This window comes from Hibiscus syriacus, unplaced genomic scaffold (genome assembly GCF_006381635.1).
Source record: "Hibiscus syriacus cultivar Baekdansim isolate YM2019G1 unplaced genomic scaffold, ASM638163v2 tig00111440_pilon, whole genome shotgun sequence".
Taxonomy (NCBI): domain Eukaryota; kingdom Viridiplantae; phylum Streptophyta; class Magnoliopsida; order Malvales; family Malvaceae; genus Hibiscus; species Hibiscus syriacus.
Genome location: NW_024063094.1, coordinates 135,117 through 151,565, shown reverse-complemented (window position 1 = coordinate 151,565; position 16,449 = coordinate 135,117). Strand labels below are relative to the sequence as shown.

General features: G+C 36.1%; 4 protein-coding genes across 4 annotated transcripts; 2 read left to right on the top strand and 2 right to left on the bottom strand.

Moving 5' to 3' along the window:
* Positions 1–6,923: 6,923 nt before the first annotated feature.
* On the bottom strand, positions 6,924–9,702 carry LOC120163289 (disease susceptibility protein LOV1-like). Its single transcript, XM_039173260.1, has 4 exons — positions 9,300–9,702; positions 8,558–9,189; positions 8,030–8,527; positions 6,924–7,909 (listed from the first exon to the last, which is right to left on the bottom strand). The coding sequence occupies exons 1-4, from the start codon at positions 9,700–9,702 to the stop codon at positions 6,950–6,952; spliced, it is 2,493 nt and encodes an 830-aa protein (XP_039029191.1). The 3' UTR covers positions 6,924–6,949.
* Positions 9,703–10,224: 522 nt separating this feature from the next.
* Positions 10,225–11,554, top strand: LOC120163287. The gene is made up of 2 exons (XM_039173259.1): positions 10,225–11,209; positions 11,343–11,554. Exons 1-2 carry the CDS (start codon positions 10,399–10,401, stop codon positions 11,552–11,554), a joined length of 1,023 nt encoding a protein of 340 aa, XP_039029190.1. The 5' UTR covers positions 10,225–10,398.
* Positions 11,555–12,696: 1,142 nt separating this feature from the next.
* LOC120163286 lies at positions 12,697–15,103 on the top strand. The gene has a single exon (XM_039173258.1). The coding sequence runs from the start codon at positions 12,899–12,901 to the stop codon at positions 15,101–15,103; it is 2,205 nt and encodes a 734-aa protein (XP_039029189.1). The 5' UTR covers positions 12,697–12,898.
* Positions 15,104–15,246: 143 nt separating this feature from the next.
* Positions 15,247–16,001, bottom strand: LOC120163345. Its single transcript, XM_039173317.1, has 2 exons — positions 15,593–16,001; positions 15,247–15,475 (listed from the first exon to the last, which is right to left on the bottom strand). Exons 1-2 carry the CDS (start codon positions 15,746–15,748, stop codon positions 15,371–15,373), a joined length of 261 nt encoding a protein of 86 aa, XP_039029248.1. The 5' UTR covers positions 15,749–16,001; the 3' UTR covers positions 15,247–15,370.
* Between the last annotated feature and the right edge of the window lie 448 nt (positions 16,002–16,449).

The following is a 16,449-nucleotide window of genomic DNA, read 5'->3' as shown; positions in this document are numbered from 1 at the left end:
TTGTTTCCCAACCTCAATAAATCCTGGGGGCATGACGAGGACCTTTCCTGTAAGAAAGACAAGATGGAGTGTTACGGATCAAGTTTTGAGAATTCGAATAATTGAGGCATAGTAAGACCACGTAGAAGAAGAAGAAATAAATGGAATCATTGAAATAATTCTATCATGCATTAATTATATTGTTTTCATATAAATAAGGTTAATCCTGAATACTCGTCCCCCTGGGGATACCTCTTTTACAAAGACTTTCATGTATGAGATGATGAACGGCTTTGTTTCATTTATCCTTTTAATAAATGTATATATATATCCCTTGTGGTCCCCTTTTGAGCCTATAGTATTTTTCTTCTGATTCAACCCAAACCAATGATCACCCTCCACACAGGGGGGCAAAGGTGAAGAACATTTGTTCGCATTAATAAAGGTCATCAATCCAGATTTCACTACAAAATCAATTCATGATGAAATAATGTGAAAATAACAAGATACCATGAGATGGACCAAACACGAAGCATTCGAAGATCAAATCAAGTTGACAATACAAAGAGAAAGAAGAAAGAGATATAGCAAAAAATGAAAGAAAAAGATAGAAAAGAAAGAAAAAAATGAAAAAATGAAAAAATGAAAAATGAAAAAATGAAAAAAAAAAAGAGAAGAAAGAAAACCGATCAAACACCTTAAGACGAAACACGAAGCATTCGAAGATCAAATCAAGTTGACAATACAAAGAGAAAGAAGAAAGAGATATAGCAAAAAATGAAAGAAAAAGATAGAAAAGAAAGAAAAAAATGAAAAAATGAAAAAATGAAAAAATGAAAAAATGAAAAAAAAAAAGAGAAGAAAGAAAACCGATCAAACACCTTAAGACGAGCGGTTTAAACATCTCAAATCTATTTGCCTGAAGATCATGAAACACCAAAGGCAGAGCAGATTCAAATCTGGCAGAGCAAGGTTGAAGACAACAGAATGAATTGATCCTTGGTTCAATCACCCTTAAACACTTGTTTGGGCCTATTTATCATTTTCTTTCATAACCGTGAGCCCTGGCCTACGTTACGTGCCTGAAAAGTCCCTTCTAATCATACATGGATTTATAAGTGGAGAGACTATCTTCAGATTTCATTTTGCCCCTCAGGGTTAATTTTATTTATAAATAGTTTTTTTTAAAAATCTTTAATGCATGTTATAAAAAAATAAAAGAAGGGTTCAAGACGTAAAATTTTAGATGACGTCTTGAAACCAAAGGAGAATTCGAGTTGAAAACCTGAAAAGCCAACTCGAATATGAAGATTGTCAACTATTGTACAAAAGGGTGATTTTATACATCTCCTGGTAAGGCATCGCACAGTCCAAAGGTGCTCACGAAGGCTGAGAACCAGTGAACATTTCCAGAAGAGAAGTAAAATGGTTGCCTCATCAGATCAATAAAACTCCATAATCAAGGATACAAGAAGCTAACCTGAAACACATTTCCTTCCTAAGTTAGCCTAAACCTTTTGTCAGTATTAATCTTTACTCTTTTCAAATGTATATAATTTTTGAAGGATTAAAAGAGAATTTGACTTATTTGATATTCATTGAACTCTTGTTTTACAATTCGTTTTGATTGTGAGTCTGAAGAAAATGACAACATTTTTGAAATTTATTCATAAATTTTTCACATTCCCTAAAATAAGAGAAGGGATAAAACATTTTCAAATAGGACAAGTTTCAAACGTGAAAAGTCCTTGCAGCTAGTGAGGCTCATTATTCCTCTATTGAAAGAAAGAGAATAAGCGGTGCCAAAACATGAAGCATTTCGCGACCTTAAAGCAGATGGTCCAAGAGATCAGAATAGAGAAAAGAAGAAATTGTAATATTTCCAGATGACGTTGTCAATAACCCATCAAGAAGTAGATGCTCTCCATATTTGAAAGGGGCACATATCTCAGCCTGAATGAAAATGCAAGACATTGTGTTAGAATGGTTGATCACTTCTTAAGTATCATGAAGAAAAGCCCTCAAATTATTTGACAACATTACTGTGTAGTGACACCAGAATGAGAACATTTAAGTTATGATATGTTGGGGCCCGAATGAACCCATTTCATGTTGAAATGATAAGATTCAGAAGAAGGAGGCATGAAGAATGAACCTTACAATTTGAGGTGGTGGGACATTTTAAAGGCATGTACCAGTATAAGATAAGGTTGAGGCATGACTGAACCCACGTCATGATGAGAAAACAAGATTCAAACCAAGAAGTTATTAAGAATGAGTCTCGTAACTTGAAGTGTCAGGGGAAGACCGTGAATTTGAGCAAAGCTTACCTTGTAAAGCAAATTAACTGAGCATAAATCAATGGTAGAGTCCTGGAAGTACATCTCTGAAAGTGTAATTAAGCCAATGACGAAAAGGGAGCAACAAGATCATATTATTGATTGGAGTAAGAATTCGAGAGAGAAAACATTTCCTCCAAAATAAAGACAGAAAACAAAGACAAGATGATAGGGCTAATCACCAAGAGTAGCAAACTGCTACACTGATATCTGCATAAACCCTAGAGAACAATGATCAAGAGGAAAAAGACCTGGTTCCCCACATTGGAGTCAAAGGAAAACTGAATCAGCATTTACACATGCATGATAACATCATTTGCATAAAATACATGGCATTGCATTCACATTTCACACATAAACATTTGGTTTTTACAGATCTTCCAAGGGAAAAAAGATTCATGGTATTAAAATCACACTAAGTGGAAGCTAGAATTCAAACCTCAAATACAGGGAATCATGTCTGAGGAGGCAGAACCTGAAGAACAGAGTGGGCCAAATCCATAGAAGAAGCATTAGTTTGAAGTGGGGCATGTTCCCCAACCATTAAGTTGTTTTATAAGAAAAAAAAAATGAAATGAGAAAGGTTTCTCATTCCAATCTGAAAATTGAAATTTTTGAAAAGTAAGAAAGGTTTCTTACTTAGTAAAATATTTCCAAAATTTATAAGTCCTTCGGGCCATCCATAAGACCTTTGGGCAGGATGTTTTCACATGTCTATAAAAATATGAGAAACGTTTCTTATTCCAATCTGAAAATTGAAATTTTTGAAAAGTAAGAAAGGTTTCTTACTTAGTAAAATATTTCCAAAATTCATAAGTCATTCGGGCCATCAGTAAGTCTTCCGAGCATGATGCTTAAATCCTTCGGGTCATTTGTAAGCCTTTAGAGTAAGATGATAAGTCATTTTGGCCATCCATAAGACCTTTGGGCAGGATGTTTTCACATGTCTATTGAAATATAAGAAAGTTTCTCATTCAAATTTGAAAATTGAAATTTTTGAAAATTTCAGTCCTAATTCAATGGATCAACTCATCCAGATCTGATATTCCCTTTAGAAGAAGCGGGACAGATTCATCTCTTTCAAGATTTGATATTCCCTGAGTGACAGCGGAATAGATCAACTCATCCAGATCTGATATTCCCTTCAGAAGAAGCAAAACATATTCATCTCTTTCAAGATTTGATATTCCCTGAGTAACAGCGGAACAAGTCTACCACGATTCAATCTTCCCTAAGTGACAGCGGAATGGATCAACTCATCCAGATCTGATATTCCCTTCAGAAGAAGCGGAACAGATCACTCTCTTTCAAGATTTGATATTCCCTGAGTGACAGCGGAACAAGTCTACCATGATTCAATCTTCCCTGAGTAATAGCGGAATGGATCAGCTCATCCAGATCCGATATTCCCTTCAGAAGAAGCGGAACAGATCAATCTCTTTCAAGATTTGATATTCCCTGAGTGACAGCGGAACAAGTCTACCATGATTCAATCTTCACTGAGTGATAGCGGAATGGATCAACTCATCCAGATCTGATATTCCCTTTAGAAGATGTGGAACAGATCATTCTCTTTCAAGATTTGATATTCCCTGAGTGACAGCGGAACAAGTCTACCATGATTCAATCTTCACTGAGTGATAGCGGAATGTATCAACTCATCCAGATCTGATATTCCCTTCAGAAGATGTGGAACAAATCATTCTCTTTCAAGATTTGATATTCCCTGAGTGACAGCGGAACAAGTCTACCATGATTCAATTTTCCCTGAGTGACAGTGGAATGGATCAACTCATCCAGATCTGATATTCCCTTCAGAAGATGTGGAACAAATCATTCTCTTTCAAGATTTGATATTCCCTGAGTGACAGCAGAACAAGTCTACCACGATTCAATCTTCCCTGAGTGACAGCGGAATGGATCAACTCATCCAGATCTGATATTCCCTTCAGAAGAAGCGGAACAGATCACTATCTTTCAAAATTTGATATTCCCTGAGTGACAGCAAAACAAGTCTTCTCAGATTCAATCTTCCCTGAAGAATAGTGGAATGAATCAACATCCCCGATCTGATATTCCCTGAGTGACAGCAGAACAGATCCCTATCATATTTCAAACCTTGAAGTTAACTGGACGAAAAACGTATTATCTTTTCATCTTTGCCCTATTCTTGTTAACACAAGAATGGGCAAAGAGGGGCAGCTGTCGACACTCATTTTTCGTCTCGTTTTTTTTATTATTATTATATTATTAATTATTATTAATATTTCTATTTTTTATTTCTCTTTCAGGCCTTACAACGACCTGGATTTGACCCGACCCAGAGATAACTCGAACCGAGTAGCCTCTGAATGCTCCAACCAAATGTTTCAGCCGGCCACCAAGTTACCAAATATCATCATCACCTACATCAAAGGCCATGATATCAATAAAAATATCATCACTCACTAAAACATAACCAACCCACCATTCCACTACATGATTCCACTACCAATATTATATTGAAATTATAATATTCAAATTAGATGGTGGAGATAATTGGTAAACCATAAAAGAGGGGGAGACCAGATAATACACCAGAGGGGAGCAAAAACGTGGGAGGAGAGACGGGAGAGAGAAAAGGAAAAAAAGGCCTAAGTGATTCTGTCGGATTCTCGCCATTGATCGGAATCTCCGATCACCATTCCGAACGGTCAAAAGTTGCGCAAGACCATCACGAACAACATACTAAAAATTCAGGACGATCAGACGGTGGACAGCGATGGATCAGAGAAAATAAGCCGAACGGTTTTTGGCCTCTTCCCTGCGATTGGAACCTCCGATCAATATTCCGAACGGTCAAAAGTTGCGCGATGTCAACACGAACAGCATACTAAAATTTCAGAACAATCGGACGGTGGCACGGCAGCGCAGAAACACGATGGCCGGTGAATCATTTATGACACATGTTATATATTTTTGGTATAATTTCTGCTTAATCCCTGAACTTTTATGTGTGTTTTTCATTCCATCATATGAATATATATGTTTTCTTGATTTTAACACTATAGTTTCTGTTATTTTATTTTAGTCATCAGTTTATGTTATTTTTGTTTGTTTATGCATTTGGCGCGTAATTTTGATTAATTGGTGTTCTATCATTTAAATTTAATTTGTTCTGTTTTGATTTGGTCTTTGTATTGCATGTTTATTTAATTTTAGTCATAAATGTTGATTATTTTGTTTTTGTCATTTAGACATTAGAGTTCTATTTTTTTGCATGTTTTTTTTAGGTCCTAAAAGTTGATTTATTTCTTCATACATTTGACCATTTAATATTTGCATGTATAATTTAATTTTTACTTTGTTTGTATTTAAAAATAATAATATTTTATTTAATATGGTTTAATCATTAAATATAGTTATTTCGTGAAATTTGTATTTTGAAGTTAATATGTTTTTTAAGTCACTTTCGTACATTATATATTAATATATATATATATATATATATATATAATATATAGTTATAATGTATATAATTTGTGGTGTTTAAATATTTTTATATAACATCATTTTTGCATAATTTGCATGATAGCCTCATGAGCTTTACTTGACTTGAATTGAAATAAATTGACTAAGAGTAATATTCGAGCATTTTAATATTGTTGTAAAGTGACTGTCTTAACGTATAAGAAAGTTACTTTCAATAATTTTAAAATAAAAGTCTATCCTATAAGTGACACCAATTAAAAAAGATTCATTTTTAAAATTTGGGGACTGAAGAAAAGATTGTATTCTTTTAATTAAATTCATCGAGAAAAGACAGTTAGATCGAATCTATGATCTCGTCTCTTGATATTTAATTAATTGAATACCTTTATTCTCATTAAATATTGGTAAATAAATAATTAATCAATTGCTTGATAGTTGTTTTTACTTTTACATGTATTTTTATTCAAAATAATAATGTTCGATCATAAATAATTAAATATTATTATTTTATCTCTAAAAATTATTTTGGGTGTTATTATTTTGAAATTTAGAATGAAATTTTAATATTTTTTATTTCGATTGGAGTAAGAATCGATTGCTTCAAGGTATGATAGATCATTTCTTCTCGATAGGAAATAATTAAATATTATTATTCTTTCATCCAAAATTTCGAAAAATATTATTTTAGGGGATCATAAATCAAATTAATTTTGAACTTGTACATTTTATTGCAAAGACAATTAATTAATCGACTAGGTACCGATTTAGGACACTATGGGGGTGCTAATCCTTCCCCACGTGTAACAGACTCCTGAACTCATTTTCTGGTAACGCGAACCTAAATTTGTTGTTTTAATTAAAATTAATTTTTATTTAAAATGACAAAATATTTTTGGGTGTCCAATCACACATTAATCAAAGATTGGTGGTGACTCCTCGAACAGTATTTTTATCATAAAGGAATTTTTAAATTTTCAAAACGAGAGGTTTTTCAATCACATTTATTTTTAATTTAAATTTAATCTAAAAAGAATAATTAAAAATTGGTGTGATTTCCAAAATCTCATCCCGAAAAAAAACCTTTGTCTCTCCTCCAATATTTATTGTTCCCACAAAGAAAAGAAAAGAAAAGAAAAGAATAGAACGAGATATGAAGAGATTTAAGAATTAAAAGATGAAGACAAGCAACTGAGAGGAATTGAACTTACCCATGAAGGGGAAAAGTAGAAGTTCTTCATGATTGCTACATTGCTGCTAGCCATGCTTCTTTCCACATTTGCTACAAAGTCTTCTGCCATATTTGTAAGGGTCAATTCCTTCAAGGCTTCTACTTTTTCCAACCCATTATGCTTTTTAAGATTTTTGCAGCTTCTGATCTCCACTTCTCTTAACATTGGCATTGCTCCTTGCTCCACAGTCCAGCAGTTCAATTTATAGAGCATCCACAATTTTAAGACCTTTAGCTGCGGAAATCCACTGCGATCACAAGTCATCTCTCTCCCCAAGAAGGACTGAGCATAAAGCCTAAGGACCTTCAGTTGTTTCAGCCCAAGCTTTTTCATTGGATCTTTTGACAGATGTGTCATTGACAGTGTAAGAACTTCAAGCTTTTCAGGAAAATCAAAGGTATCAACTTGATCTGGAAGTTTTGCAAGCAAATACAACTGCGATCGGCTCATCTGCTTCCATTTCTGCATGTCCTCTACTCTCAGGCGTAAAGGTTTATTGAATTTATCTAATAATCTCAATTTCAAGGACTGAAGTTTGTCCATTCGAGTGATCCAGGAACCTGATACTTCACTTGTTGCATCATTGCATGTTATTTTCAATTTCCTCAGATCAACCAAACTCTTCATCCAATTTTTTTCAGGACTCCCACTTTTAATCACCAATCCCCACAGGATCTTCAGATTGTTCAATGAACCACTAGCTGATGGCTTCAGAGTAAACAAATCAACATTGATATCACTCATGTACAAATGCTGAAGTTTCTCTGCCATCCAGATGATGCTAGGCAACTTGGTTATGAAAGTGTGCTTTATGTCTAACGTCTCCAGGTGATGCAGGTCACCAACTGATTGTGGGACCTCATCCAAAAGTGTCCGCCTCAAGCCCAAATACTTTATGTAAGGCAGATTGCCCAGTGTATCAGAAAGCACTGGTTTGTAAACACCTTCTAGATCAAGCACTACAAGCATTTGAATGCGTTTTTCAACAACCTTGCTTAGAAGTTACTTTACTCCATTTGTAGGTGCATCTCCTCTTTTTCCATAGAAAGAAATATAAGAACGCAGTTGTTGAACTCGGGTTTCTATGTCTTTGGACTGAGGGGAAATGCCCGAGTTTTCTGAAAGACGTCGGATGTTAAACCACGGTGATCCACATATACCTGAACTGTTGGAGAAGTGAAAAAACCCGACTTTCTCAGTATCTAGAAAGAGGATGTCATATATGGTATTTGGCACGCGGCACGACTTGGGGCTTCCATTTAATTTTAGCTTTGTAACCTCAAGCATGTTTCTACACTTGAGTTCTTCAAAATATTCTTCCACTAGCTTTTCAGGTGTTTTCACTTGATCTGTTGTTGTCACAAACCCCTCAGCAAGCCACAATTGATACAACCTTCTAAGAGGAATCTCATATGACTTAGGAAAAAGACCCATGTAAAGAAGACAGCACCTCAAATCCGGGTCTAAATCCTGATAGGCTAAAGCCATAGTATCAGACAGGCATTTCATCTGAAACTAACAATTTGTTTGAGGAGTTGCCTCAGTCTGCAATTTCTCCCTTTGTTCTTTTTGCTTCGACTGATTTGGAAAATCTTTTTCATCCGTACTAGCTGTTTTAGGCTCCATCACTGTTGCTTTCCTCTCACTCTTTTGCTTGGCGTTTGAGGAAGCTGGTTTATCAGAGGGGATCATTTGATCTTCGGGGGTTACTTTCTTTTTCTTTCCCATTTTATGAATGGAACGATCTAGCACACTAGACCATGCATCATATTTCTTCCTAGATAACAAATTTCCAAGCAGGACGATTAGAAGAGGTAGGCCATGACATCTTTGCAAGATCTTCTCTTTTAAAGCAGTTAGCTGTGAATCATTTTCATCTTTCTCCGTTTTCTTTGCAGCTTGTACCTTCTTCAAGAACAATTCCCAGCTTTCATCAACAGTTAGAGGTCGTAGCTGCAGAACTACAACCTCTGGGTTGATATGGTATGCTAGATACACATTCCGAGTAGTGATTATCACCCTGCTGCCATTTGATAAATTTGGAAAGAAACGATTTAGTCTTTCCCAAATTTCTGGTGCAGGAACATCATCCAAACTATCAAGAATCTCTTCCAGGTTAAGAAAAGATGAAGCCTTTCCCTCAACTGCTCCAGTGTCAAGCTCTCCTTTTGCTTGGCATTTCTAAGCTGTCCCAATAAGTCAACTAATAGCTGTTTCTCATTGAATTCATCCAACTGCAGCGGCACATTAACCAAAGCTCTACATTTGAAGTGCCTCTTACTTGCTACACTGTTATAGATCGTCCAGACAAGAGTTGATTTGCCTGAACCTGCCACCCCTAACACTGAAATTAGAAAATGCAACTTGTAGCTGTTGAGTGTTATTCCTTCTAACTCCCTTTCTTTATCAATGAAACCAACAATGCCCGACTCTTTGTCCTTACCAGCAGAGAGCCTACTGCGGTGCTCTACAACCGTTTGATTTGAGAAAACTTCTTGCACATCTTTTAAGTCGGGGGACCTTCTCACCGTTTCAGAGTTAGCTTCACCTCCAGTTAGAACAAAAATCACCCGGCTACCATTCAAAGAATTTGGAAGGGAAAGTTTGAGTTTGCCCCAAAGTTTACTTGTCCATATGTCGCATTTGTAAATGAATTTGTAAATGAATTTGTAAATGAATTCCATTACAAACCTTCCGTTTCTGAGTTTGCCCCAAAGATTACTTGACCATCGTCAATTTATTGCCTTTTACAGTTCATTTCAAACCAAATCTCATTACAATAGAATTTAAGAAAAGATTTTTTTTTTCTTTCAATTCTCTGTTTTCATGAATTTCTGCATTGCTACTTGGAAAAATTAAAAGATACAAGACCGGAACTAAATTTTAAAATACACATGGGAGGAAAAAAAAGGAACAGAACTTGGCTTGATCAGTTCACTGCCATCTCTATTGTTTCATGTTGGAGCTTTGGGCTGTTAGAATTTTTGAGGCAGTAACTTCCAGGAAAATGTCAAAATCCCCTCTTAGAAGATTCCGCTTCCAGGGAGGATGTATAGTCAGTGAGATGACAAAATGTTTTTGTTGCTTTGAAATTGAAATCAACTTTACCTCCAAATCCTTCCTTGTTTGTTAAGAATAGAATATAACAGTAATCATAATTTAATTCTACTTTTCCTTTGATTTCATTTAAAGTTGTAAAAGAGAGATTCTCAAAGACCTTGGCCCAGCAAGTATTCATAACTTCATAAGCCATGTTTCTCAGATACTTTATTTTTCCTTCACACAACTGTTTCCTGATATATGTCCCACCCTGAAATTGAGCAACCTGGGCTCAGGGTTGCAATTAATCTCTTTCCTACAAGTATATTGGCAAAAGGAAGATGGACATAAGCACCCAACCCAGAAAGAAAATGGGGAAACAAGACGTTGAACAACTGGATGCCCCAATGATCCTAGCAGTGAAAGGTCATTTAAAGGAGACAAGGAATCCAGTAGCCTACGAGCTTGCCAAACACCTGAAATACCCTCTCATTGACCAAGATGTAACCACCCCATCTCCCCAAGCTTCTCAAGATCTGGATGACATTTCCTTTGGCATTGCTCTAGCAATTGCTTCACTCCAGCTGAAAGTGCTGCAGCTTGGGGTGATCGTCAGCACACCACTCAGTCAAAGAAGCCACTTGGATAAATTAAAGGAGCAGGCAAAGTCTGATGGTGCTGTTCTGGTTATAATTCAATGCCTGCCGAAAGATAAGAACAGTGATTTCACCCTTGAAGGAGTTCCAAGGTTCACCGTTGACACCAGAAAGCGAACCTTTGATGCTGAAGAATTTATTTCAGATGAGTTGGATAAGGTCAGGAAAAGATCTCACCGGCACTTACATCCCTTAATGTTCATTAACAATACAATTGCTGAATCTGAAGTCAAATGCAGCCGCTGCCAGAAATCAACTTCAGGTCCATATTATCAATGTTTTCTAGGATGTGACGAGTATTTATTCGATAAAGCCTGTGCAGAGCTTCCTAGTGACATAGAAATTGTTGGGAAAAAGTGCCCTGATTATTTAAGGCGAAGTCAACCTGAATATCTGTTTCCAAAAGATGTGAGACGTAAGTGCAAGATATGCGAAGATAAAGGCAAAGAGTTCTCAGATAGTTGCCATGATTGCCTGTTTCAAACCAACATGAAAGGTAAATTCCTACCAATCATTGCTAACCATGAATCCCATGCACATCCCCTCAATCTATTAATGATGCCATTGTCCTACAATTATGAGTATAGATGCTCTGGTTGTGGTGATTTTGGCCATTCTATTAGCTACAGATGCTATGATTGCAACTTTAATTTGCATGTCGGCTGCATTTTGCTGCCACGGACCATTTCGTACGACTATGATAAGCATCCTCTCAGGCTTACCTATGATTCTCTTGAACAAAGTTACCTGGATAAAAGTCATTGTGAAGCTTGTAAGAAGGAAAGAAATCCAGCGCACTGGTTTTACTACTGCCCAGCATGTGAATCCACGACTCACTTAGATTGTGTCACAAATCAGTCAATCAGGTCTTAAAAGCCATGGCCAGATCGATCAAGTGACCAAGCATCAAGGGAGGCCCACAAAATTAAGAAGGTATTATAGTTTCTTTTTAATTTCCAAGTTTGCAATTTAACCATGTATTTTTGTTGGCAAATTGAAATAGCCAATGGCCTATGTTTTGTGGAGACTGTTTGTCAGGAAATTTGATTTCATTTTGATTCAAATTTTATTTAAATCATACTCGTCTAAGTTGATTTTCAGTTTTAAACTAGCGAAGTAACCTACACTTTCTAACTTTTATGCCCTCTGTTCTGTTCTTTTAGGAAGGTGGATATAAATAGTTTAAATTAGACAAGAAAAAGGTTATGAAACTTAAACATAGCTTTGATTCACCAAACAATCCCGTGAATGAAACAAGGCCTTCTTCAAAGATTCAGTGAAAACATTAAATATCAAGAGAACATACTACTCGTTAGCCCAAACACATCCACAGTTGGCATTGAATAGAGTTTATCAAGCACCAATCCTTAATTAATCTGGGGTAAGTACAGATTAATTAACCAATCCTTAAATGTCAAAATCCTTTCTTTTGGGTCATTATTAACCTCAGTGATTTTCTCTATTAGGAACCTAATAGTAGAAATTGGAGGAAGTTTCCCAGTTAAAGAAAGGAATCATTTCCTTTCATTTTCCCCCATTAAAGACAAAGAATCTAGTGTAACTTAGCTCCTGCTCTCGGTATATCAACCCTCAAGAACATACAAAACACCTTATAGAGTAGAGTTGTATAAAATTCCATTACTAGTAATGAAACTATTAAAACTTTCTTAAGGTTGAAAACTGTAGTTGAAAGAGCAACTCAGAATACCAGGGTTAACAGGAGTTATTAGGAAGAGGAACAACATTAGTATTTCCTATGATTACCGCCGGTAAGTAACTGCTTTCTGCTTCTTTTTTTATATGATGTTTCAAATGCAGTGCCTTGTGTTCCTGTCAAGATAATCATGATGTATTATGAAAAATAAGAAGTCCAAGCAACATAGAAAGGTTATCAGTAATTGGTAAATACAAGTAGTATAATATTTTTCAGAAATTTTTATATTAGAAAACTTTTGGAGAATATATTAGAAAACTAAATGATTCTCTAATCAATTTCTACATATGCAACATCTAAAGACTAGAGAAAAAAAGACTGATATATGAGAAACAATAACTTCCTTTCTGTTTTTTCCATAAATATTACTTGAGTTTCATACCAATTGTGGTTTAATGAAGATGTTACGTAAACAATTGTAAAACTCAACTTTCTGTCTATGCATATTCAGTTATTACAGGCTTGATTATAATGAGGAAGAGGAGGGGTGCAATGGAGCTAGTTACGCCGAAACTAATGAAGATATGGAAGGATTGGGAGCTTCGATCAATGGTTTTAACGAGCCTTCTGGTCCAAATAATTCTCATTGTCTTTGGAAGCAGAAGAAAATATATTCGGAGAGCAAAGCTTAGAGCCATTGTTTGGTGTTCCTACTTGTTGGCCGACTCTGTTGCAACCATTGCCCTTGGCATACTAACAAACAACCTGGGAGATATATATAATAAAAAAGGTCAGGTTGACTTCCATACAAAACTTCAAGCATTTTGGGCACCATTTTTACTGCTGCACTTGGGTGGCCCGGACACAATTACAGCTTATTCCTTGGAAGACAATCAATTGTGGTTAAGGCACTGTTGGGGACTAATAGTACAGACAGTTGTGACTGGATACATCTTCTTCATGGCCTGGTCGTCAGATAGCCGTCTTTCATTGCTAAGCATTCCAATGATTGTGGTGGGATCAATTAAGTACGGAGAGAAGACTTGGACTCTTTGGCAAGCAAGCAGTGATCAACTTCGAGACTCGATGCTCACTTCTGCAGACCCTGGTCCGAACTATTCCAAGTTGATGAATGAATATAGGCTGAAACAAGCTGAAGGTTTCTTTATGGAGATTGAAGAGGTAAAGGATGTTCCAGAAGAGTTGGATGTAGCTGCCCCTCCAGGAACCACTCCTGATGAGCAGAATATAATCAAAGCCGATGCCTTGTTTCAAACATTCAAGTACCTGTTTGTAGATCTCATCCTAAGCTTCAAAGATAGGGAGAAGAGTCAATCTTTGTTCCAGAAAATGTCCAGTAAAGAAGCCTTTGATGTGGTGGCTATTGAACTAGGGTTCATGTATGACAAGCTGTACACAAAAGCAACAGTAATTTATACTCCTCCAGGTTTGATTCGCCGCATCGCTACTTTCTGTCTCACGTTGCTGGTGCTGCTGGTTTTCTGTTTTGAGGGCATGAAGAAGTATAAAAAAGCTGACATATCCATAACCTCCATCCTCCTCCTTGTAGCAGTTGTTCTGGAGATAATTGCGGCACTAGTATTACTATTCTCGGACCAAACCAATCTTTGGTTGATCAAGCACAACAAAACATCATGTCTCAAACTCATTCATTCTTTACAACCATATTTAAAGCAAAAGAGGTGGTCAAGTCAGGTGCCACAGTCGAGTCTACTTCGCATTTGCTGCAAGAAGAAGCCTTATTTTATACTCCTGCAAAAGGTAGTGGAAAAATGGCCAAGTGAAACTTATGTAGAAGTCGATGATGATCTCAAAGAATTGATTTTCAATCATGTCAAAGAGAAATTTAATCATTTTCAGGAGAAACAAGATGACGGCAATTTTAGAGATTTGTGCAGCCAAAGGGGAAACAACATACTTCAAAAGTATAAGAAGCAGACTCACCTTAGCCTTGAGTGGAGTATCAATGTTGAATTTGATCAGAGTATCCTTATTTGGCACATTGCCACAGAGCTCTGTTACTTCTCAGAGGCACCTCTGAGTACAGTTACAAGTGATATTCGATCATCCCGGGAAGTAAGCTATCGCATCTCAAATTATATGTTCCATCTGCTGATCGCTTACCCTTTCTTGTTGCCGGTTGGGATCGGACTTATCAGGTTCCGTGATACCCAGGCTGATACCAAGAGGTTCTTCAAAGAAAGATTAACCCTTTCACGAACAAAGAAAGAAAACAGGATTAGATGTAACAAAACACCTCTTCAAGCCAGTGACAGTGAGTTCGAAGAGCAAGAAGAAGAAAACACCAAAAGTACATATTGGAAGTCATTGCTTCGAGCCATGAAGTTCGAGCAAGAACCAACGATGTACCAAATGATTGCAGCTTGCCACATGTTGCTTCGAGAAAACATCGACGTTCTACCAGGGAAAGTGAAGGGGGATAGCAGCAAGTCTGTTTTGTTCGACGCATGCAGACTGGCATCAGCATTAAACGGAGTAACAGACAAGAAAGTTAGATGGGATATGATCAGAGATGTCTGGTTGGAGTTGTTAGCTTATGCTGCTAGTCACAGCAGAGGGAGCCAGCATTGTCAACAGCTGAGGCGAGGTGGTGAGCTTCTAACCCATGTCTGGCTTATCATGGCACATTTCGGCATGAGTGAGCAGTACCAAATATCTAAAGGCTACGCAAGAGCTTTGCTCACAGCAAAATAACCCCAGTTCTTCATTTTTATTTTTATTTTTACAATTTTCAGTAATATGGCAGCCATGAATATGAATTTCAATTTCCTTTTTTTCTTAAAAGAATTCAAGAAATAATTTAGCTGGGAATTCAGTTGTCTCTAGCAAAGATTCTACTTGGATAAATTGCATTCATATTTCATAATCATAACAAGGAAGGATTCACATGTTCTTATGGTACAATTATTGATACAAGAAAAGAACTAGTTTAACTTTCTCATCACCATATGTTAAAAACTGTTAAGAGCTCTTAACTTTCTCATCATTCTTCAGTTCCTTGAGATTCCTCCACAAATACTTCCCGCTAGCCATGTCCACAAATACCCAGAACCCATTCTGCACCATCTGAAAATTCAACAATATGAAGAGGAAAAAAAGTCGGAAACAAAAATCCAAACAAGAAAAAAGAAACCCGGAAAAAAAGAGAAAAAAGAAAAAAGAGGAAACAAAATATTTTCATACCCTTTTGAAGCTGAATTCTTCTTCTTTGACAACGATCTTCTCCCCATCCTCTGAAACTTCGCCTTCGGTGTCAGGTGATGGACGCACGGTCCTCCATGCGACATAGCCTGCTAAAATAGCTGAGAAAAACACCAACAAGAACCTCATAGGACACATTTCGCCTCCCCTTTTTTGTTTCGGGACAATCTCTGCCTTGGTTTTTCTTCAATAGTTAATGAGTTGGAGAAGATTCTAACAATCCCAAACTACTTTTTTTTGTTGTTGAACAGAATGGGATTTGTTAAGAACAAAAACAAGGGAGAGAAATGGTGGGAATTTTCATTGTTTTATTATGTGAAAAACTATATCCTATGTGTAAGCCACGTTCCTGAAGAATTCTGCACAAAGGGGACGCAAGGATTTGGTATTAGGTATTGAAGAATGTGAATAATGGCTCACAAGTCAGCCTTCACCACACCGACGCCATTAATCAATCAATTTTGGGTAAACTATACGTTTAGTACTTAAACTATTTTTTATTCCGTTTTGGTATCTAAACTTTTATTTGTTTCAAAATTATACTAATATTTGCTTTTTATTTCGTTTTGATATCTCGTCATTAACATGACACTTTCTATGAGTAAATTATATTCAGTAATCATTCAACTATCTTCTCACTCCTATTTTGGTCACTAAAGTTTAATTTTTTTAATTTAGTTACTTAACTTTTAAATTACTCCTAATTTAATCACTCTAACTTTTAAATTTAATTTTTTTATTTTAATTATATACTAATAAAATAAAAAATCCATGTCACAAAACTTATTAATAAAATAAATAATAGTGATTAAAACATGAATAATTTGAAATTTGAGTAG